This window comes from Gobius niger (assembly GCF_951799975.1).
Source record: "Gobius niger genome assembly, chromosome: 14".
NCBI classification, from domain to species: Eukaryota; Metazoa; Chordata; class Actinopteri; order Gobiiformes; family Gobiidae; genus Gobius; species Gobius niger.
In genome coordinates this window covers 32,914,357-32,939,292 of record NC_136865.1, presented here as the reverse complement: position 1 = coordinate 32,939,292, position 24,936 = coordinate 32,914,357, and the positions used below count along the sequence as shown (strand labels likewise).

The 24,936-nt window shown below is 46.4% G+C and overlaps 2 protein-coding genes across 2 annotated transcripts in view; both read right to left on the bottom strand.

The window, feature by feature from the left end:
* Positions 1–4,719, bottom strand: part of LOC306973772 (venom phosphodiesterase CdcPDE) — a gene marked incomplete at both ends in the record, with an annotated part of 119,284 nt that extends 114,565 nt beyond the window's left edge. The window contains one exon of the mRNA XM_079570765.1: positions 4,678–4,719. Within this exon, the coding sequence (XP_079426891.1) occupies positions 4,678–4,719 (42 nt within the window). The remainder of the gene's footprint in view (positions 1–4,677) is intronic.
* A 7,292-nt stretch (positions 4,720–12,011) lies between these two features.
* The window catches only part of LOC306973770 (autotaxin-like), a 70,996-nt gene continuing 58,071 nt past the window's right edge, over positions 12,012–24,936 (bottom strand). The window contains exons 23-26 of the mRNA XM_079570763.1: positions 24,229–24,415; positions 12,871–13,013; positions 12,700–12,742; positions 12,012–12,257 (exon numbers count right to left, since the gene is read on the bottom strand). Coding sequence (XP_079426889.1) covers positions 12,087–12,257; positions 12,700–12,742; positions 12,871–13,013; positions 24,229–24,415 — 544 coding nt within the window. The 3' untranslated portion in view covers positions 12,012–12,086. The remainder of the gene's footprint in view (positions 12,258–12,699; positions 12,743–12,870; positions 13,014–24,228; positions 24,416–24,936) is intronic.

Below are 24,936 nucleotides of genomic sequence, written 5' to 3'. Positions count from 1 at the left end.
TCACATTTTTGTCACATTTTTTTTTTATTTTTTCGTAATTTTTGTAATTTTTTTCACATTTTTGTCAGATTTTTTTGTTATTTTTTTGTCTTTTTTGTCACATTTTTTGTCACATTTTTGTCATTTTTTGTCACATTTTTGTCATTTTTTTGTCATTGTTTTTCATTTTTTTGTCACATTTTTGTCACATTTTTTAGTATTTTTTGTCTTTTTTTTTTTTTTTTCATTTTTTGTATTTTTTTGTCACTTTTTTGTCAGTGTCACAGATAAGAGTTTACATCATTTTTCTAACTTTTTGGTCATTTTTTGTAATTTTTTTTGTCATTTTAGTTTTTCATTTTTTTGTCACATTTTTGTCACATTTTTTGTCGTTTTTTGTTCCATTTTTTTGTTATTTTTTGTCACTTTTTTTTGTCACATTTTTTTGTCACATTTTTTTACGGATCAAACATGACGGCAGCAGACGCGATGGTATTTTTAGACCTTGTTCTAAATAATTTAGCTCAAAAGTTTACAGCGGGTCCGTCATATGTCGTCTCATACGATGATACGATTGGCTGTGGCCTCGTGCAGACGCAGGAGAGACATTCAGCACAATAAACGACTCTGGACGATCGTAAACCACACCTCTCCTACGACAAAAAAGAATTGGTGTCCCCAGACTAAATATCGCTTGTGATTTTAGTCTGTGATGTACCTGAACGCGTTCATATTTTGGGCGAACGTGAACTGAACGCACAGTGTTACTGCCTGATGAACGAAACCATGAACGCGTTCATTCTGGTGTCTGTGAACGGCATTTCCCGTTCTATTTACGTTCGTTCATTATGGAGCCAGATTTCTTATATCAGTGAATATAAAACCCCGCGGCGCCGTCAGAGTTTACCAGCGTCTAAACTCTGGCGGGTCCGCGGTGTAGCTCGCGCTAGCTCCGCCCCCGCGCTAACTGTGACTGTGTCCAGTTCTGTGGGGGTGAACTCTGCTGTTTATGGCGCTGGCACAGGCCCTGGCACAGGCCCTGGCACAGGCCCTGGCACAGGCCCTGGCACAGGCCCTGGCACAGGCCCTGGCACAGGCCCTGGCACACCGGTCACCAGCGGGTCCGCACGGTGCCGCAGCAGCCACAGTGTGAGGTTACGAAGCGAGTTTCCCTTGTGTAACGTCTGTGGCTCCAAACTCCTCTGCTCCGCGTGCGCTCATTTACATAAAGACACAATGTGGAGTTTTTTAGCTACAAATTAGCTCCTAAAACAATCTTATTCACATGATTAATTTACCAAATTAACACAAATGCAATTGAATATTTGTAGCTTCATTTTCCACTAAGAATTTACCAATTAAACTTAAAAAAATATATAATAAAATATAAAATATGATGAGCAAAGATTTCCAAAATCCACTCCTAAAACAGTGCCAGGCTGACATGAAGAGCTTTAACACTAAGTGAGGCCATAATATGTTTGACTCGTGGCTGAAGTCAACTTTCTCTACCAAGGTTGGCAAAAATGCATCTCAAAATACTTCAGATTGTTGCTTTAAGATATGGAATTTAAAATATTTCCCTGAGAGGAGAAATATACTTCTCACCTTTTTCACCCTGATCTGTTTTCATGCCTGAATAACAGCTCGCAGCAAAAAATTAAAAAATTTAAAACAAAAGAACTATGAACTAGTTCATTTTTGGAACTATGAACGAACTAGTTCATTTTGAAATTTGTGAACTGAACTTTGAACTAGTTCATGTAGAAAATGAACTTTCCCAACACTGATTTTAGTCTGGTGTTAGCCAGGCTAGAAGGGCATTATAATTTAAGAGGAGAATTTGTGATGAGAAAACATTGTGTTCACACCACCTTTAAAAGTCTGTGTTTCTCCCAAGCACACTGCAAAAAGTATTGAACCAGATCAGTATAAACATCTCAGTTTCAGCACAATAATCCACATTTTAGTTGTTTTGACGAGTTAAGTTCCCCGGCATTTGTCCTGGATTATTTCACTTGTTCTGAGATGTTTCTGACTCGTTTCGATACGTTTCGTCCTTATTTCAGGTCATTTTCTTTGTCAATGGGGAAAGAAAATTGGTCTTATCTCATTGGCAGTTTTACTTTCTTATTTCAAGCGAGACAAAAAAAAATGTCAAAAATGTGACAAAAAAAAGACAAAAATATGACAAAAATGTGACAAAAATGTGACAAAAAAATCACAAAAAAATCACAAAATCTCACAAAAAATGTGACAAAAAAAAGACAAAAATGTGACAAAAAATGAAAAAAAAAAATTACAAAAAAAAGTGACAAAAAAATTACAAAAAATGTGACAAAAATGTGACAGAAAAAAGACTAAAAAATACTAAAAAATACTAAAAAAAATACTAAAAAAAATACTAAAAAATGACAAAAAATGTGACAAAAAATTACAATAAAATCACAAAAAATGTGACAGAAAAAAGACAAAAAATTACAAAAAAATGACAAAATTGTGTCAAAAAAATTATTAAAAAATTGACAAAAAAATGATAAAAAGTGACAGAATTTCAACAAAAAATTGACAAAAAAAAGAAAAAAAAATTGACAAAAAAATGACAAAAATTCAACAAAAATGTGACAAGAAAATTTACCCTAGAAAAAGCGAGATTTACCTCAGAACTGGTCTGAAATGTCCGCAAACAAGCAAAGCAAACTGGGTCTGATCAGGAAAAGTGTCTAAATGAGTGAAAACATTTCCTAAATTCAAGTCATTTAAGACAATGCTTGATATTATATTTTTGTCGTGCAGGAATAACACTGTGGAATGAGTTAAAGAGGCGAAACGGAGCAAAACACTCGGACACTTTAAGAGAACATGTAAAGTCTTTAAAAAGTATGCCAGCGAAGTATCATCATTACTATTACATTCTTAGACAGACACACACTTGTGTTTTTGTGTGTATTTGCCTGGATATGAATATCAAAATATAAAGAAAGTTAAGACACTAAAGCATTATTTTGCATTGACAGTAAGTTTTTGTTTGTTTGGAAATGATTTTGTGTGAACTCAAAGTGAGGTTGTTAGTTCAACTTTACATGACAAAGGACAAAACACATGTTTCCAGTATGTTCATGGATTACATACCAATGTGATGTACACAGGTCTTTTTCTCTCCCTTTCCCTGTCAGTCTTAAGTGAATGACTATGGACAGATAGTTTCTGTTTCCACATGGTTATACGGAGCTTGTACATTGGGTATAGTTGGTAAAGCAGGGCTGAGCGATATTATATATATTTTTGTGATCAGAACGAAAGAGAGATGTGCCTTAGTTTAACTCTTATGAACCATATGGTGTATTTATTTATTTACCACTGTAAATGATAAATCTTTTATTTTTATTTTTTTGGTAACTGTAAATGATGAAATGCTTTGACATTTTGTACGATCATAAACGATTTATATCAATATGTAAGCACAGACTCATGCATCGGTTTCCTGCATGAGCGGAAAGTTTATGTGATGATTACTTGAATGAGAGATAAGGGGCAGGTTTACTATAAGTTGTTGAACTTCTTCTACTCCTTTTGAGAACAAAGTCTTGTTTTGTATTTTTTTTTTCTGTAAACTGTTGACATACTTTTTCTGCTCAAATGAATAAATAAATGAAATGAAAAAATGAAAAAAATTCAGACGTGGGAGTCGTTATCTTCAGCTCGTGATGTTCAGCCGGAGCTCCTCCCAAAACAAAGGCATCTTTCAGCCGCGGGACCTTCAGCTTTACAAACAGAACCAAAAACACCACCAGCCCGAACCCAAACAAGCGAATCTGTGGATCCACGAGCTCATGCTGCTGGTCCAGGGTCAGGGTTAAACTCAGCGTCAGCTCAAATAAAGTGACCAAAAAATGACAAAAATGTGACAAAAAATGTGACAAAAAAAGACAAAAAAAACAAAAAAATTACAAAAATCTGACAAAAATCTGACAAAAAAATCACAAAAAAATCACAAAAAATCACAAAAAATGTGACAGAAAAAAGACAAAAAATTACAATAAAAGGACAAAAAATCTGACAAAAATGTGACAAAAAAATTACAAAAATGACAAAAAAAATGACAAAAAATCACAAAACATGTGACAGAAAAAAGACATAAAATTACAATAAAATGACAAAAAATTTGACAAAAATCTGACAAAAAAATGACAAAAAAATGACAAAAAAATGACAAAAAATTGACAAAAAAATTACAAAAATGACAAAAAAATGACAAAAAATCACAAAAAATGTGACAGAAAAAAGACATAAAATTACAATAAAATGACAAAAAATGTGACAAAAATCTGACAATTTTTTTTTTTTTAAATGACAAAAAATGTGACAAAAAATACAAAAAAATACAATAAAAGGACTTATTCATTTACTTTTTCACATTTCCAATTTATCCCACATTTCTTGCCACTGGTGATGACATACGTCTGTTTTCTGGTTTGGAACAGTTTGGAAAGGTTTTGGTGCTGAAAATATTGTCAATTTTAGACATTTTTCAGCGGAAAACCCCTGATTTTTGCCTGAGTGAGTGTTTTCCTCATATTGAAGTCAGTAAAACCTTCACCCTGAGGTCTCTGAGTCCCACAGTCTTAGTTTCAGCGTCTCGTTCTTTAAACCTCAGTCTGGTGTTTGATTAAAGACGTTTAAGGCCCAGTTACTCACCAGGAGTTTCTTCCGTCGCTGCATCTGCTGCAGAAGCCCCATGTCCTCCGTCCAGACGCCGGCTGCAGCTCGTTTAGTCCGTGTGTGGGAGAGAAGCCTTTGCTGGACTTTGGAGCGTGAGAGACGGAGAGATAACAGAACCCAGAGGAGATAAAAAGAACCGAGAGGAGATAACCTTACGTTTTACGCTTCTGTTAAACTCAACTTCACCGTGACCTAAGAGACACCGCGCTGAGGCTGTTCATGAGACTATAATCGGACAGAAAGAGTGAAGAAAAGACACTAAAACTGGGAAGAAAAGAGACTAAAGAGGCTAAAACTGTGAAGAAAAGAGACTGAAGAGGCTAAAACTGTGACTGAAATCTGCAGATATTTGGGTCGACTCCTAAAAAAACACATGAAAAGTAAAAAAAGGGAATAAAGAAGGATTTAGAGTCACTGAGGAACATGTCTGAGCTTTATTAATGGACTCATTATTAACATACAAACATGACAGTGACCAGTAGAGGGCAGCGCACCGGTGAACCGTAAGGAACTCCTCAACAACCACAAACCAACCCCACAGCTCCTCTGACAGCGCCACCTCCTGGTCCCCAAGACAAAGCTCCGCACTGTGGGGGACAGGGCCTTCCAGGCAGCTGCTCCTCGACTGTGCAACGCCCTTCCCAACCATGTGAGGGCGCCACAGTCTATCGAGGTTTTTACCTCCCTTTATTTTGTGAGGCTTTCTCTTTGTCTGCTTATTTTGTGTTTTTACTACTAACATGCTTCGTGTTTTTACTGTTGATGTGTTCTGTAGCACTTTGAGATGTGTTTTTCATGTGTAAAGATAAAGATGAAATGTATTATTATTATTATTATTATTATTATTATTATTATTATTATTATTATTATTATTATTATTATTATTATTTGTTGTATTATTATTATTATTAAAGCCACTGAAGCCGCTGAAGTCGCTGAAGACGCTGAAGTCGCTGAAGTCGCTGAAGTCACTGAAGACACTGAAGACACTGAAGTCACTGGAGACGCTGGAGACACTGGAGACACTGAAGACACTGAAGACACTGAAGACGCTGAAGACGCTGAAGACGCTGAAGACGCTGAAGACGCTGAAGACGCTGGAGACACTGGAGACACTGAAGTCGCTGAAGACGCTGGAGACGCTGGAGACGCTGAAGACGCTGAAGACGCTGAAGACGCTGAAGACGCTGAAGACGCTGAAGACGCTGAAGACGCTGGAGACGCTGAAGACGCTGAAGACGCTGAAGACGCTGAAGACGCTGGAGACGCTGGAGACACTGGAGACACTGAAGACACTGAAGACACTGAAGTCACTGAAGACACTGAAGACACTGAAGTCACTGGAGACGCTGGAGACACTGGAGACACTGAAGACACTGAAGTCACTGAAGACGCTGGAGACGCTGGAGACGCTGAAGACGCTGAAGACGCTGAAGACACTGAAGACGCTGAAGACGCTGAAGACGCTGAAGACGCTGAAGACGCTGAAGACGCTGAAGACGCTGAAGACGCTGGAGACACTGAAGTCGCTGAAGACGCTGGAGACGCTGGAGACGCTGAAGACGCTGAAGACGCTGAAGACGCTGAAGACGCTGAAGACGCTGAAGACGCTGAAGACGCTGGAGACGCTGGAGACGCTGAAGACGCTGAAGACGCTGAAGACGCTGAAGACGCTGGAGACACTGGAGACGCTGAAGACGCTGGAGACGCTGGAGACGCTGAAGACGCTGAAGACGCTGAAGACACTGAAGACGCTGAAGACGCTGAAGACGCTGAAGACGCTGGAGACGCTGGAGACGCTGAAGTCGCTGAAGACGCTGAAGTCGCTGAAGTCGCTGAAGTCACTGAAGACACTGAAGACACTGAAGTCACTGGAGACGCTGGAGACACTGGAGACACTGAAGACACTGAAGACACTGAAGTCACTGAAGACGCTGGAGACGCTGGAGACGCTGAAGACGCTGAAGACGCTGAAGACGCTGAAGACGCTGAAGACGCTGGAGACGCTGGAGACACTGGAGACACTGAAGACACTGAAGACACTGAAGTCACTGAAGACACTGAAGACACTGAAGACACAGAAAACACTGAAGACACTGAAGACACTGAAGTCACTGAAGACGCTGGAGACGCTGGAGACGCTGGAGACGCTGAAGACACTGAAGACACTGAAGACACTGAAGACACTGAAGTCACTGAAGACACTGGAGACACTGAAGACGCTGAAGACGCTGAAGACGCTGGAGACGCTGAAGACACTGAAGACACTGAAGACGCTGGAGACGCTGGAGACGCTGAAGACGCTGAAGTCACTGAAGACGCTGGAGACGCTGGAGACGCTGGAGACGCTGAAGACACTGAAGACACTGAAGACACTGAAGACACTGAAGTCACTGAAGACACTGAAGACGCTGAAGACACTGAAGACACTGAAGACACTGAAGACACTGAAGACACTGAAGACACTGAAGTCACTGAAGACACTGAAGACACTGAAGACACTGAAGACACTGAAGACACTGAAGTCACTGAAGACGCTGAAGTCACTGAAGACACAGAAGACGCTGAAGACGCTGAAGACGCTGAAGACGCTGAAGACGCTGAAGACGCTGAAGTCACTGAAGACACTGAAGACACTGAAGACACTGAAGACACTGAAGTCACTGAAGTCCCTGAAGTCGCTGAAGACGCTGAAGACGCTGAAGTCGCTGAAGTCGCTGAAGTCCCTGAAGACACTGAAGACACTGAAGACACTGAAGACACTGAAGACACTGAAGACGCTGGAGACGCTGGAGACACTGGAGACACTGAAGACACTGAAGTCACTGAAGTCCCTGAAGTCGCTGAAGACACTGAAGACACTGAAGACGCTGAAGACACTGAAGACACTGAAGACACTGAAGACACTGAAGTCACTGAAGACACTGAAGACACTGAAGACGCTGAAGACGCTGAAGACGCTGAAGACACTGAAGACACTGAAGACACTGAAGACACTGAAGTCACTGAAGACACTGAAGACACTGAAGTCCCTGAAGACGCTGGAGACGCTGGAGACACTGGAGACACTGAAGACACTGAAGACACTGAAGTCGCTGAAGTCCCTGAAAACACAGAAGACACTGAAGACACTGAAGACACTGAAGACACTGAAGACACTGGAGACACACAGAGGCTCCTCATTGGTCACGTTCACTCACATGCGGCTTCTCAAAACAAAACCCTGGACAAACTGAGCACACGTCGATTATGCAGATATTCTGGTTTTTTGGCGACTCTTTGTGTGGAAAACAAAAGGTCAGAGACGAAACTGGAGGAAAACGACAAAGACAGAAACATCTGCACAATACGACAAAAGAAACATCTGCACAATACGACAAAAGAAACATCTGCACAATACGACAAAAGAAACATCTGCACAATACGACGAAAGAAACATTCTGTCAACAACAAACAACAGCTTTGACTCACGTGTTTATTCCGCTCAGTTTATGAGGTTCAGCACAAACATGATCAGATAAAAGAATAACGTTTGGCCTCTGGACCTGATCGAGGATAACGGCTTCATTAAACATGAATCAGCGTTTTATCAGAGACTGTAAAGTTCTTTTACAACTTCAGCTCCAGGAACCAGAGTCACCTCAGGAGGTCACAGGAGATTCACCTCAGGAGGTCACAGCTGAGTCACCTCAGGAGGTCACAGGAGAGTCACCTCAGGAGGTCACAGCAGAGTCACCTCAGGAGGTCACAGCTGAGTCACCTCAGGAGGTCACAGCAGAGTCACCTCAGGAGGTCACAGCAGATTCACCTCAGGAGGTCACAGCTGATTCACCTCAGGAGGTCACAGCAGAGTCACCTCAGGAGGTCACAGCTGATTCACCTCAGGAGGTCACAGCAGATTCACCTCAGGAGGTCACAGCAGAGTCACCTCAGGAGGTCACAGCAGAGTCACCTCAGGAGGTCACAGCAGAGTCACCTCAGGAGGTCACAGCAGAGTCACCTCAGGAGGTCACAGCAGATTCACCTCAGGAGGTCACAGCAGAGTCACCTCAGGAGGTCACAGCAGAGTCACCTCAGGAGGTCACAGGAGAGTCACCTCAGGAGGTCACAGCAGAGTCACCTCAGGAGGTCACAGCAGATTCACCTCAGGAGGTCACAGCAGAGTCACCTCAGGAGGTCACAGGAGAGTCACCTCAGGAGGTCACAGGAGATTCACCTCAGGAGGTCACAGGAGAGTCACCTCAGGAGGTCACAGCTGAGTCACCTCAGGAGGTCACAGGAGAGTCACCTCAGGAGGTCACAGCAGAGTCACCTCAGGAGGTCACAGGAGAGTCACCTCAGGAGGTCACAGGAGAGTCACCTCAGGAGGTCACAGGAGATTCACCTCAGGAGGTCACAGGAGAGTCACCTCAGGAGGTCACAGGAGAGTCACCTCAGGAGGTCACAGCAGAGTCACCTCAGGAGGTCACAGGAGAGTCACCTCAGGAGGTCACAGCAGAGTCACCTCAGGAGGTCACAGCAGAGTCACCTCAGGAGGTCACAGCAGAGTCACCTCAGGAGGTCACATGAGATTCACCTCAGGAGGTCACAGGAGAGTCACCTCAGGAGGTCACAGGAGAGTCACCTCAGGAGGTCACAGGAGAGTCACCTCAGGAGGTCACAGGAGAGTCACCTCAGGAGGTCACAGGAGAGTCACCTCAGGAGGTCACAGGAGATTCACCTCAGGAGGTCACAGCAGAGTCACCTCAGGAGGTCAGAGGAGAGTCACCTCAGGAGGTCACAGGAGGAGGTCACAGCTGCTTCACCTCAGGAGGTCACAGCTGCTTCACCTCAGGAGGTCACAGGAGATTCACCTCAGGAGGTCACAGCTGATTCACCTCAGGAGGTCACAGCAGAGTCACCTCAGGAGGTCACAGCTGATTCACCTCAGGAGGTCACAGCAGAGTCACCTCAGGAGGTCACAGCTGCTTCACCTCAGGAGGTCACAGCAGATTCACCTCAGGAGGTCACAGCAGATTCACCTCAGGAGGTCACAGGAGAGTCACCACAGGAGGTCACAGCAGAGTCACCTCAGGAGGTCACAGCAGAGTCACCTCAGGAGGTCACAGCAGAGTCACCTCAGGAGGTCACAGCAGAGTCACCTCAGGAGGTCACAGGAGAGTCACCTCAGGAGGTCACAGCAGATTCACCTCAGGAGGTCACAGGAGAGTCACCTCAGGAGGTCACAGGAGATTCACCTCAGGAGGTCACAGCAGAGTCACCTCATCACTGTTCTCTCTCACGTTTACACTGAAACCTGGAACCCTGCCCTGATGGAGGCGGGAGAAGCTGCATCAGGAACGTTAGAACCTAAACCTGACGGGTGGAGCTCCTGAACCTCTGCAGATGTTCCAAATCTAAACTGCCTTTACCCACGATGATGGTGAGACGACCTGTGACGTTCCCGACATCCTGGACCGAGATTCTGAGCGGGTTTAGACTCGGTGAGAGACATTTATTATAAGTGTAAGACGAGCTACTTCGGGGACGACATTGGCCCAAACCGGGACAGTCCCGGGTAAACTGGGACATCCGCTCACAATGACTTTACTCAAATACAAACACTCGGGCGCTCCTTCATCCCATTTTCAAATCATAACATTTTTAAGCTCCAAACCCCTGAATTTGTTCAATTAGTCTGTATCCGAATGTCCACCCTCGTCCCTAACCCCTCATTCACGACACAGGCCCGCACTATATAGTCACTATATAGTCACTATATAGTCACTATATAGTGACTATATAGTCACTATATAGTCACTATATAGTGACTATATAGTGACTATATAGTCACTATATAGTGACTATAGCGTGACTATATAGTGACTATATAGTCACTATATAGTCACGCTATAGTCACTGATTCTGTTGGCGATTCGGACACAAGCCACTACTTTCTCCGCGCTGCGTGATGTCACGATATGTTTTTTTGTATTTTTTAATCTGAATTTATTTATTGTTACAAACATTTATTTTATGAAACAGAACGACTGTTTTGGCACTTTTACAGGCGTTTTATTTGTCATTTAAATTAAAATTAAAACTATCATCACAAAAAATGGAAAGAAAAAAAATGAAAAAATCTCCCCAGCGTGAGCTCAAAGACGTGAGGTCAGAGCCCAGTGTCCGAACACCAGCAGATTGAGCGACGACATCTGATAAAAGTTCAATAAACTCCGGGAATAAAGTATTTTTGTGATAAAAACAAACTCAGAGACAGTGGAATATTTATGGATAAATACGAATCAGATACTTTATATAAACATGGATTTAACATGAATGGCCTGGATTATTCAAGAGGAAGCTGTCGGTCATTTAACAGCTCCAGCTAAAGGTTAGCAGCTAACGTTAGCATGAAGCTATCGCTCATTTAACAGCTCCAGCTAAAGGTTAGCAGCTAGCGTTAGCATGAAGCTATCGCTCATTTAGCTCCAGCTAAAGGTTAGCAGCTAGCGTTAGCATGAAGCTATCGGTCATTTAACAGCTCCAGCTAAAGGCTAGCAGCTAACGTTAGCATGAAGCTATCGGTCATTTAACAGCTCAAGCTAAAGGCTAGCAGCTAACGTTAGCATGAAGCTATCGGTCATTTAACAGCTCCAGCTAAAGGTTAGCAGCTAACGTTAGCATGAAGCTATCGGTCATTTAACAGCTCCAGCTAAAGGTTAGCAGCTAACGTTAGCATGAAGCTATCGGTCATTTAACAGCTCCAGCTAAAGGCTAGCAGCTAACGTTAGCATGAAGCTCTCGGTCATTTAACAGCTCCAACTAAAGGTTAGCAGCTAACGTTAGCATGAAGCTCTCGGTCATTTAACAGCTCCAGCTAAAGGTTAGCAGCTAACGTTAGCATGAAGCTATCGGTCATTTAACAGCTCAAGCTAAAGGTTAGCAGCTAACGTTAGCATGAAGCTATCGGTCATTTAACAGCTCAAGCTAAAGGTTAGCAGCTAACGTTAGCATGAAGCTATCGGTCATTTAACAGCTCCAGCTAAAGGTTAGCAGCTAACGTTAGCATGAAGCTATCGGTCATTTAACAGCTCCAGCTAAAGGTTAGCAGCTAACGTTAGCATCTTTTCACCATAACCGTTTATATTTTGGTCGTTTATTCATGAGAAACACAAACACTCGACTGAAACAGCTGATTTACTTCAGTCGTGTTCACTCTTCCAATGCATTGTGGGAAATATTGACCGGTTACGAGGTGGATGAAGAGGATGAGGAGGAGGGACCTGGACCTGGAGAAACATCTGAGACGCTTTCACCAGAACAAGAAGTGACGTCTTTCCAAACCTTTGAATGTTTTTATTGTGGTGAATCAGTTACAACAAACAGAATAATTACAGGAACTCTCAGTCGTCCGGCTCGAAGGTCTGCAGCCTCGTCTTCAGCCTCAGCGCCTGGACCTGAGTCATGTTGGTGGATCTGAACAGGTCCAGACCCGTCAGGATCTCCACGTCCCGGACCCGAGCCGTGTGGGTCTGGAGGAGCTGCTCGGCCCACTGCGCCTCCGGGAGAGCGCTCTGAGGAGGAGAAACAGGGTCACGATCAGGGAGTAACGAGGTCAGAGCGAGGGCCCGAGCCGTGTGGGTCTGGAGGAGCTGCTCGGCCCACTGCGCCTCCGGGAGAGCGCTCTGAGGAGGAGAAACAGGGTCACAATCAGGGAGTAACGAGGTCAGAGCGAGGACCCGAGCCGTGTGGGTCTGGAGGAGCTCTGAGGAGGAGAAACAGGGTCACAATCAGGGAGTAACGAGGTCAGAGCGAGGGCCCGAGCCGTGTGAGTCTGGAGGAGCTGCTCGGCCCACTGCGCCTCCGGGAGAGCGCTCTGAGGAGGAGAAACAGGGTCACGATCAGGGAGTAACGAGGTCAGAGCGAGGGCCCGAGCCGTGTGGGCCTGGAGGAGCTCTGAGGAGGAGAAACAGGGTCACGATCAGGGAGTAACGAGGTCAGAGCGAGGGCCCGAGCCGTGGAGGAGCTGCTCGGCCCACTGCGCCTCCGGGAGAGCGCTCTGAGGAGGAGAAACAGGGTCACAATCAGGGAGTAACGAGGTCAGAGCGAGGGCCCGAGCCGTGTGGGTCTGGAGGAGCTCTGAGGAGGAGAAACAGGGTCACAATCAGGGAGTAACGAGGTCAGAGCGAGAGCCCGAGCCGTGTGGGCCTGGAGGAGCTCTGAGGAGGAGAAACAGGGTCACGATCAGGGAGTAAAGAGGTCAGAGCGAGGACCCGAGCCGTGTGGGTCTGGAGGAGCTGCTCGGCCCACTGCGCCTCCGGGAGAGCGCTCTGAGGAGGAGAAACAGGGTCACGATCAGGGAGTAAAGAGGTCAGAGCGAGGGCCCGAGCCGTGTGGGTCTGGAGGAGCTGCTCGGCCCACTGCGCCTCCGGGAGAGCGCTCTGAGGAGGAGAAACAGGGTCACGATCAGGGAGTAACGAGGTCAGAGCGAGGGCCCGAGCCGTGTGGGCCTGGAGGAGCTGCTCGGCCCACTGCGCCTCCGGGAGAGCGCTCTGAGGAGGAGAAACAGGGTCACGATCAGGGAGTAACGAGGTCAGAGCGAGGGCCCGAGCCGTGTGGGTCTGGAGGAGTTCTGAGGAGGAGAAACAGGGTTAGGACGGAGTTAGGACCAGGGAAGAACTGGGGAAAAAAAGTTTTATTCAGGTCTTTTCAGATTCAGAAAACCTTGTTGGTCCCAAAGGAAACTGAGCCTCAGAGCAGAAGCACCAGAGGCTCAGAGAACCTGTTGTGATAGTTTTAAGTAAGGGATAATGTATAGAACGCTGGTCATTATCGGGAAAATAAGCACCGACAGGAAAGTCAGACTCACGCTAACTTCACGAGCGATTTCCCGACTTCTCTCGCAGTGACGGGACAGATAGTGTCGCTACTACGTACGCGCGGAGACAAAAGGCCAAAGGCCTGTCCCTGAAACAAAGGGCTTCCTCTGAACCATCAGCCTCTAACATCTCAGCTGCATCAGCTTTCCGGCTCCCTGATGTTTCCTGCTCCTATAGAGCTGGGTCAGAGTCAGAGAGCTGCTCCTCAGAATTACCCATGGACTTTTCTGTAATGTATGTCATAAATCTCACTTGATGAGACAACACTTCAGCTTTTCCTTTAGATTGAGTAAGAACATCCAACATCTGAAAGGTCGAACTCCCTTTAGAATTCAACATGACAGTTCAGAGCCTGGAGAGGCCGGCCCAGGAGACCTTCAGCTTCTTCAGGTCTCTCTCTTTAACTCAGAGACCTTCAGCTTCTTTAGGTCTCTGTGTTTAACTCAGAGACCTTCAGCTTCTTTAGGTCTCTCTCTTTAACTCAGAGACCTTCAGCTTCTTCAGGTCTCTCTCTCTAACTCAGAGACCTTCAGCTTCTTCAGGTCTCTCTCTCTAACTCAGAGACCTCCAGCTTCTTCAGGTCTCTCTCTTTAACTCAGAGACCTCCAGCTTCTGTAGGTCTCTCTCTTTAACTCAGAGACCTTCAGCTTCTTTAGGTCTCTCTCTTTAACTCAGAGACCTCCAGCTTCTTTAGGTCTCTCTCTTTAACTCAGAGACCTTCAGCTTCTTTAGGTCTCTCTCTTTAACTCAGAGACCTCCAGCTTCTTTAGGTCTCTCTCTTTAACTCAGAGACCTCCAGCTTCTTCAGGTCTCTCTCTTTAACTCAGAGACCTCCAGCTTCTTCAGGTCTCTCTCTTTAACTCAGAGACCTTCAGCTTCTTCAGGTCTCTGTGTTTAACTCAGAGACCTCCAGCTTCTTCAGGTCTCTGTGTTTAACTCAGAGACCTCCAGCTTCTTCAGGTCTCTGTGTTTAACTCAGAGACCTCCAGCTTCTGTAGGTCTCTGTGTTTAACTCAGAGACCTACAGCTTCTTCAGGTCTCTGTGTTTAACTCAGAGACCTCCAGCTTCTTTAGGTCTCTCTCTTTAACTCAGAGACCTTCAGCTTCTTTAGGTCTCTGTGTTTAACTCAGAGACCTTCAGCTTCTTCAGGTCTCTCTCTTTAACTCAGAGACCTCCAGCTTCTTCAGGTCTCTGTGTTTAACTCAGAGACCTTCAGCTTCTTCAGGTCTCTCTCTTTAACTCAGAGACCTCCAGCTTCTTCAGGTCTCTCTCTTTAACTCAGAGACCTCCAGCTTCTTCAGGTCTCTCTCTTTAACTCAGAGACCTTCAGCTTCTTCAGGTCTCTCTCTCTAACTCAGAGACCTCCAGCTTCTTCAGGTCTCTGTGTTTAACTCAGAGACCTCCAGCTTCTTTAGGGTCTCTCTCTAACTCAGAGCAGGTTATTTGTATCAACAAGTGTATCCTCAACAGATTCTGAGTTTGAGTTTGTATTTACGTCAAACTGTAACTTGTCAATCCAAGAACCCAGATATTTGTGCTTCTTCCCCACTTCCTCCCCCAGAGGGGGCGCCGTGGAGCGTCTAGAGTCGCACCATTAGACAAACTCCGTCAATGCAGAGTAAAGACACCGGGACTTTACCAAAGAACTGGACTGAATACTCTGAATACTTCAGTTCTTTCTACAGCAAATACTGCAAATACTTTCCCTGAGGAATCACTGTTTATCCAGATCCAGGCCTTTATTTGTGCAGACGTTTAAACATGAAGATCAGGAGAGTCTTTCCTCTGTAAACACTGACGTGAGCGACATGAGGAGAGCCTTCATCATAAACACTGACGTGAGCGACATGAGGAGAGCCTTCATCATAAACATCAGGAGAGTCTTCCTCTGTAAACACTGACGTGAGCGACATGAGGAGAGTCTTCATCACGAGACTCTTTCCTCCATAAACACTGATGTGAGCGACCCAACTGCTCACGAGGAGAGCCTTCATCATAAACATCAGGAGAGTCTTTCCTCTGTAAACACTGACGTGAGCCGGCGGGTCAGGAGAGTCTTCATCACGAGAGTCGTTCCTCCATAAACACTGACGTGAGCGACCCGCCTGCTCACGAGGAGAGCCTTCATCATAAACACTGACGTGAGCCGGCGGGTCAGGAGAGCCTTCATCACGAGAGTCGTTCCTCCATAAACACTGAGCTCTTGTTTGTTTTGGGAAAAGCCTTCCGTGACTCCAGTTCATTTTTCAAACACAGATTTGACGTTGGAGCTTTTGTTGTGGCCCAACGGCCCACCCGTCACTGCCTAAACGGCCCACCCTTCACTGCCTAAACGGCCCACCCTTCACTGACTAAACGGCCCACCCTTCACTGTCTAAACGACCCACCCTTCACTGTCTAAACGGCCCAACCGTCACTGCCTAAACGGGCCACCCTTCACTGACTAAACGGCCCACCCTTCACTGTCTAAACGACCCATCCTTCACTGACTAAACGACCCACCCTTCACTGTCTAAACGGCCCAACCGTCACTGCCTAAACGGCCCACCCTTCACTGCCTAAACGGCCCACCCTTCACTGACTAAACGGCCCACCCTTCACTGTCTAAACGACCCACCCTTCACTGTCTAAACGGCCCAACCGTCACTGCCTAAACGGGCCACCCTTCACTGCCTAAACGGCCCACCCTTCACTGACTAAACGACCCATCCTTCACTGACTAAACGACCCATCCTTCACTGACTAAACGGCCCACCCTTCACTGCCTAAACGGGCCACCCTTCACTGCCTAAACGGCCCACCCTTCACTGACTAAACGACCCATCCTTCACTGACTAAACGACCCACCCTTCACTGCCTAAACGGCCCACCCTTCACTGACTAAACGGCCCACCCTTCACTGTCTAAACGGCCCACCCTTCACTGTCTAAACGACCCACCCTTCACTGTCTAAACGACCCACCCTTCACTGACTAAACGGGCCACCCTTCACTGACTAAACGGCCCACCCTTCACTGTCTAAACGGCCCACCCTTCACTGACTAAACGGCCCACCCTTCACTGACTAAACGGCCCACCCTTCACTGTCTAAACGGCCCACCCTTCACTGTCTAAACGACCCACCCTTCACTGACTAAACGACCCACCCTTCACTGTCTAAACGGCCCACCCTTCACTGTCTAAACGACCCACCCTTCACTGTCTAAACGGCCCACCCTTCACTGACTAAACGGCCCACCCTTCACTGTCTAAACGACCCACCCTTCACTGTCTAAACGACCCACCCTTCACTGTCTAAACGGCCCACCCTTCACTGCCTAAACGACCCACCCTTCACTGTCTAAACGGCCCACCCTTCACTGACTAAACGGCCCACCCTTCACTGTCTAAACGGCCCACCCTTCACTGTCTAAACGACCCACCCTTCACTGTCTAAACGGCCCACCCTTCACTGCCTAAACGGCCCACCCTTCACTGACTAAACGGCCCACCCTTCACTGTCTAAACGACCCACCCTTCACTGTCTAAACGGCCCACCCTTCACTGTCTAAACGACCCACCCTTCACTGTCTAAACGGCCCACCCTTCACTGCCTAAACGGCCCACCCTTCACTGACTAAACGGCCCACCCTTCACTGTCTAAACGACCCACCCTTCACTGTCTAAACGGCCCAACCGTCACTGCCTAAACGGGCCACCCTTCACTGCCTAAACGGCCCACCCTTCACTGACTAAACGACCCATCCTTCACTGACTAAACGACCCATCCTTCACTGCCTAAACGGCCCACCCTTCACTGACTAAACGGCCCACCCTTCACTGTCTAAACGGCCCACCCTTCACTGCCTAAACGACCCACCCTTCACTGTCTAAACGGCCCACCCTTCACTGTCTAAACGGCCCACCCTTCACTGCCTAAACGACCCACCCTTCACTGTCTAAACGGCCCACCCTTCACTGTCTAAACGGCCCACCCTTCACTGCCTAAACGACCCACTCTTCACTGACTAAACGGGCCACCCTTCACTGACTAAACGACCCACCCTTCACTGTCTAAACGACCCACCCTTCACTGACTAAACGACCCACCCTTCACTGACTAAACGACCCACCCTTCACTGACTAAACGACCCACCCTTCACTGTCTAAACGGCCCACCCTTCACTGACTAAACGACCCACCCTTCACTGTCTAAACGGCCCACCCTTCACTGACTAAACGGCCCACCCTTCACTGACTAAACGACCCACCCTTCACTGACTAAACGGCCCACCCTTCACTGTCTAAACGGCCCACCCTTCACTGTCTAAACGGGCCACCCTTCACTGCCTAAACGGCCCACCCTTCACTGCCTAAACGGCCCACCCTTCACTGCCTAAACGGCCCACCCTTCACTGCCTAAACGGCCCACCCTTCACTGCCTAAACGGCCCACCCTTCACTGCCTAAACGGCCCACCCTTCACTGCCTAAACGGCCCACCCTTCACTGTCTAAACGACCCACCCTTCACTGCCTAAACGGGCCACCCTTCACTGCCTAAACGGCCCACCCTTCACTGTCTAAACGGCCCACCCTTCACTGTCTAAACGGCCCACCCTTCACTGCCTAAACGGCCCACCCTTCACTGCCTAAACGGCCCACCCTTCACTGACTAAACGACCCACCCTTCACTGACTAAACGGCCCACCCTTCACTGACTAAACGGCCCACCCTTCACTGTCTAAACGGCCCACCCTTCACTGTCTAAACGACCCACCCTTCACTGACTAAACGGCCCACCCTTCACTGTCTAAACGACCCACCCTTCACTGACTAAACGGCCCACCCTTCACTGACTAAACGGCCCACCCTTCACTGACTAAACGGCCCACCCTTCACTGACTAAACGGGCCACCCTTCACTGTCTAAACGACCCACCCTTCACTGTCTAAACGGCCCACCCTTCACTGTCTAAACGGCCCACCCTTCACTGTCTAAACGGCCCACCCTTCACTGTCTAAACGGCCCACCCTTCACTGACTAAACGGGCCACCCTTCACTGACTAAACGGCCCACCCTTCACTGTCTAAACGACCCACCCTTCACTGACTAAACGGCCCACCCTTCACTGTCTAAACGACCCACCCTTCACTGACTAAACGGCCCACCCTTCACTGTCTAAACGACCCACCCTTCACTGACTAAACGACCCACCCTTCACTGACTAAACGACCCACCCTTCACTGACTAAACGGCCCACCCTTCACTGTCTAAACGGCCCACCCTTCACTGTCTAAACGGCCCACCCTTCACTGACTAAACGGGCCACCCTAAACTGTCTAAACGGGCCACCCTTCACTGCCTAAACGGCCCACCCTTCACTGACTAAACGGCCCACCCTTCACTGTCTAAACGGCCCACCCTTCACTGCCTAAACGGCCCACCCTTCACTGACTAAACGGCCCACCCTTCACTGACTAAACGGGCCACCCTAAACTGTCTAAACGGGCCACCCTTCACTGTCTAAACGGCCCACCCTTCACTGACTAAACGGCCCACCCTTCACTGTCTAAACGACCCACCCTTCACTGACTAAACGACCCACCCTTCACTGACTAAACGGCCCACCCTTCACTGACTAAACGACCCACCCTTCACTGACTAAACGACCCACCCTTCACTGACTAAACGGCCCACCCTTCACTGTCTAAACGACCCACCCTTCACTGTCTAAACGACCCACCCTTCACTGTCTAAACGGCCCACCCTTCACTGACTAAACGACCCACCCTTCACTGTCTAAACGGCCCACCCTTCACTGTCTAAACGGCCCACCCTTCACTGACTAAACGGCCCACCCTTCACTGTCTAAACGGCCCACCCTTCACTGACTAAACGGCCCACCCTTCACTGTCTAAACGGCCCACCCTTCACTGTCTAAACGACCCACCCTTCACTGTCTAAACGGCCCACCCTTCACTGTCTAAACGGCCCACCCTTCACTGACTAAACGGCCCACCCTTCACTGACTAAACGGGCCACCCTAAACTGTCTAAACGGGCCACCCTTCACTGTCTAAACGGCCCACCCTTCACTGACTAAACGGCCCACCCTTCACTGTCTAAACGACCCACCCTTCACTGACTAAACGACCCACCCTTCACTGACTAAACGGCCCACCCTTCACTGACTAAACGACCCACCCTTCACTGACTAAACGACCCACCCTTCACTGACTAAACGGCCCACCCTTCACTGTCTAAACGACCCACCCTTCACTGTCTAAACGACCCACCCTTCACTGTCTAAACGGCCCACCCTTCACTGACTAAACGACCCACCCTTCACTGTCTAAACGGCCCACCCTTCACTGTCTAAACGGCCCACCCTTCACTGACTAAACGGCCCACCCTTCACTGACTAAACGACCCACCCTTCACTGACTAAACGGCCCACCCTTCACTGACTAAACGGCCCACCCTTCACTGCCTAAACGGCCCACCCTTCACTGACTAAACGGCCCACCCTTCACTGTCTAAACGGCCCAACCGTCACTGACTAAACGACCCACCCTTCACTGACTAAACGGCCCACCCTTCACTGACTAAACGACCCACCCTTCACTGACTAAACGGCCCACCCTTCACTGTCTAAACGGCCCACCCTTCACTGACTAAACGGCCCACCCTTCACTGTCTAAACGGCCCACCCTTCACTGTCTAAACGGCCCACCCTTCACTGTCTAAACGGCCCACCCTTCACTGACTAAACGGCCCACCCTTCACTGACTAAACGACCCACCCTTCACTGTCTAAACGGCCCACCCTTCACTGTCTAAACGGCCCACCCTTCACTGTCTAAACGGCCCACCCTTCACTGACTAAACGGCCCACCCTTCACTGTCTAAACGGCCCACCCTTCACTGTCTAAACGACCCACCCTTCACTGTCTAAACGGCCCACCCTTCACTGACTAAACGGCCCACCCTTCACTGACTAAACGGCCCACCCTTCACTGTCTAAACGACCCACCCTTCACTGACTAAACGGCCCACCCTTCACTGTCTAAACGGCCCATCCTTCACTGACTAAACGGCCCACCCTTCACTGACTAAACGGCCCACCCTTCACTGTCTAAACGACCCACCCTTCACTGACTAAACGGCCCACCCTTCACTGTCTAAACGACCCACCCTTCACTGCCTAAACGACCCACCCTTCACTGCCTAAACGACCCACCCTTCACTGCCTAAACGACCCACCCTTCACTGACTAAACGGCCCACCCTTCACTGACTAAACGGCCCACCCTTCACTGTCTAAACGACCCACCCTTCACTGACTAAACGGCCCACCCTTCACTGTCTAAACGGCCCATCCTTCACTGACTAAACGGCCCACCCTTCACTGACTAAACGGCCCACCCTTCACTGTCTAAACGACCCACCCTTCACTGACTAAACGGCCCACCCTTCACTGTCTAAACGACCCACCCTTCACTGCCTAAACGGGCCACCCTTCACTGACTAAACGGCCCACCCTTCACTGACTAAACGACCCACCCTTCACTGTCTAAACGGCCCACCCTTCACTGACTAAACGGCCCACCCTTCACTGACTAAACGGCCCACCCTTCACTGACTAAACGGCCCACCCTTCACTGACTAAACGGCCCACCCTTCACTGACTAAACGGCCCACCCTTCACTGACTAAACGGCCCACCCTTCACTGCCTAAACGGCCCACCCTTCACTGTCTAAACGGCCCATCCTTCACTGACTAAACGGCCCACCCTTCACTGACTAAACGGCCCACCCTTCACTGACTAAACGGCCCACCCTTCACTGTCTAAACGGCCCACCCTTCACTGTCTAAACGGCCCACCCTTCACTGACTAAACGGCCCACCCTTCACTGACTAAACGGCCCACCCTTCACTGACTAAACGGCCCACCCTTCACTGCCTAAACGGCCCACCCTTCACTGTCTAAACGGCCCATCCTTCACTGACTAAACGGCCCACCCTTCACTGACTAAACGGCCCACCCTTCACTGACTGAAAGGTTTTTCATCAGAGTCTTTGTGACTCAGAGGGAAATGTTTTCTGTCTGACACAAAAGGCCGAGAGTGGAAAGAAAAGAAAGAATCCGTTAAAGATCAGGAAGAATCTCATCCAAAGCAGCTCCAGTGCACAACGGAAACTTTCTGCACAACGATCTTCTCCATCCTGACTGAAGAACATCAGTTTAACGACAGCTCGGACACATTCATTCAGTCTGAGCGTTTCTAGTGTCTGGATCTCAGTGGATGAGATGATCCGTCTGGTGTTTCTGTGTGAGGTCATGAATGAGAAAGGGAAGTTTGTAGAACCTTCAGGACCGTCTTTGTTTAGACGATAAATCCTCATGTTTTAAATCATCAACATTAAAGAGAACGGGAGGTTTAAAAAAGAGCTTTGAACTTCCTCCTTCTCCTTTTCAGCAAAAAGTTTTTCTCTTTCTTCTGGAAAAGATGTTTGAACTATTTTCTGCTCAAATAAACAAATAAATGGAATGATAAATGTTCTGAACAGGCGATAAAAGAGCAGAAAGAAACACTGTACACATTGTTTCCTTATTTATCCCAATCGTTTTTCAATTTCCCCCAAAGTTTTTCCTTATTTTTCTCCAATTTTCCCCCTTTTGTTTTCAGCAAAACGACATAAAACATATGATTATTTTCCAAGAAACGTCTAAATCCAGTGTAATGTTTCTAACGACATGTAAAACCTGGATGTTTCACGGTTCATATTTAAACCTGAGCTGTGGGTTTAACGACTCGTTCTGAATCTGAAAATCTGAGTCTGAAACACGAGTTTATTTGGAACATTTAGTGAAGCTTTAACGCCTCGTCCCAGTGACGCACCCACGCTTCTACAGGAGTGACCTTTAAAGAGTGACCTTTAAAGAGTGACCTTTACAGAGGCCTCACAGGCTCCACATTCACACACAGAGGGGAAGTGTCTTGCCCAAGGACACGGTGACGTCATGCACCTGTGGGAGCAGGGATTGGAACCAGTGACCGTTCAAAGGACCCGCGTTACCGTCCGGGCCACGTCCTGGACCGAGGCTAAAGCGCTGAGAACATGTGAGTGTAACATGTGATAATTACTTTATTATGAGTTTGTTTGGGACAAACACATGGATCGACATCACGGTGAATGTGTTTCAGCTAAAGCTCGTTATTCTGTGATCGCTGAGTCACTGTTGACCTCTGACCCCCCGCCTGAACCTTCTGTCCTCTTTGGCCATTATATAGGCCTGTGTAACACCTCATTTGAAAGCTAAGACCCACAAAACGGACCTTTTTCCTCGCGTTGTTTTCTCTTTCTTTCTTTTTTTCCATTTTTGTGACATTTTGGTTGAATTTTTGTCACTTTTTTGATGAATTTTTGTCACTTTTTTGATGAATTTTTGTCACTTTTTTGTTGAATTTTTGTCACTTTTTTGTTGAATTTTTGTCACTTTTTTGTTAAATTTTTGTCACTTTTTTATTGAATTTTTGTCACTTTTTTGTTGGATTTTTGTCACTTTTTTGGTGGATTTTTGTCACTTTTTTGTTGAATTTTTGTCACTTTTTTGGTGGTTTTTTGTCACTTTTTTGGTGGTTTTTTGTCACTTTTTTGGCGGTTTTTTGTCACTTTTTTGTTAAATTTTTGTCACTTTTTTTATTGAATTTTTGTCACTTTTTTGTTGAATTTTTGTCACTTTTTTGGTGGTTTTTTGTCACTTTTTTGCTGGATTTTTGTCACTTTTTTGTTGAATTTTTGTCACTTTTTTGGTGGATTTTTGTCACTTTTTTGGTGGATTTTTGTCACTTTTTTGGTGGATTTTTGTCACTTTTTTGGTGGATTTTTGTCACTTTTTTGATGAATTTTTGTCACTTTTTTGATGAATTTTGTCACTTTTTTGTTGAATTTTTGTCACTTTTTTGTTGAATTTTTCTCACTTTTTTGTTGAATTTTTGTCACTTTTTTGATGAATTTTTGTCACTTTTTTGGTGGATTTTTGTCACTTTTTTGATGGATTTTTGTCACTTTTTTGGTGGATTTTTGTCACTTTTTTGGTGGATTTTTGTCACTTTTTTGTTGAATTTTTGTCACTTTTTTGATGGATTTTTGTCACTTTTTTGATGAATTTTTGTCACTTTTTTGTTGCATTTTTGTCACATTTTTGTCACATTTTTGGCACATTTTTGTCATTTTTTTGTCGCGTTTACATCCTCGTTTCCTTCTCATTTTTTGTGGCTGTTTTGGTGCTTTTTTCCCAAGAAGCTTTTTGATTCGGGTAAAGCCAAACTGGAGAAAATGGGATCCGTTCAGGCGGGAGTTAAGAGGTTAACTCCAAAACACAGGTTCTTTCATGACCGGCCACAAAGTGAAGAAACACCGCCCTCTGGTGGACATGCAGAGAACAGCAGGGGAACTTTTTAAATGAAGAAAAATCAAACTCTGGCTGCAGATTAAGGACATGAACATAATAATGAAAAGAAAAATGTATAAACCAGCAGGGACAATAAAAAAACGATTAGATGTTTCCTTGTTTAGATGTTTCCATGTTTAGATGTTCATGTGTTTAGATGTTCAGGTGTGTAGATGTTCAGGAGTGTAGATGTTCATGTGTGTAGATGTTGATGTGTGTAAAGACTCACGTCACAGGCCTCCGTGTTGTCGTCTCTGTTGGGCAGGATGAAGGAGAACACGTCCACGTCGCCCTCACACTCGTCCACAGACGTGTTGAAGGTTCCACAGCTGGAGATGACGGCGAAGAGGTGAGAAGGAACCGGAGGAGAATCCCCCGAGTATCTGCACAAACACAAACACAAACACAGTCCTTTAGATCAGCGACAAAAGCACCCACGCTCTGGAACATCTCCTGAGTCTGGCCGGGCTCTGAGCTCTGAGCTTCGTCCTGGAGAACATGAGGCTCAGAGTCAAACACACGAAAAAATCTACAGGAGCCGAAGTAAAGACGAAAAGAGACCATTTCAGAAACATCTCAATACTATTGTTAAATAAAAACACATAAATGAATAAAGCTCAGGCATCGGGAGCTTTAGGACATGGGCTTTTCTGTCGGTGATGGACAGAGACATAAAAATATAACATTATATTGAATGAAAATAAAATAAATAAATAAATGGCATCAGCACAATTCTAATATAACTGCTCTTAAATGTGTCGCCGACAAAAAACTCATTTTCGTAACTTTATTTGTCCCATTTTTTGTAATTTTTTCATCATTTTTTATCAATTTTTAGTCATTTTTTGTCATTTTTTTGTCATTTTTTTTGTCACATTTTTGTCAATTTTTTGTCATTTTTTTGTCATTTTTTGTCATTTTTTCATCCATTTTTCAT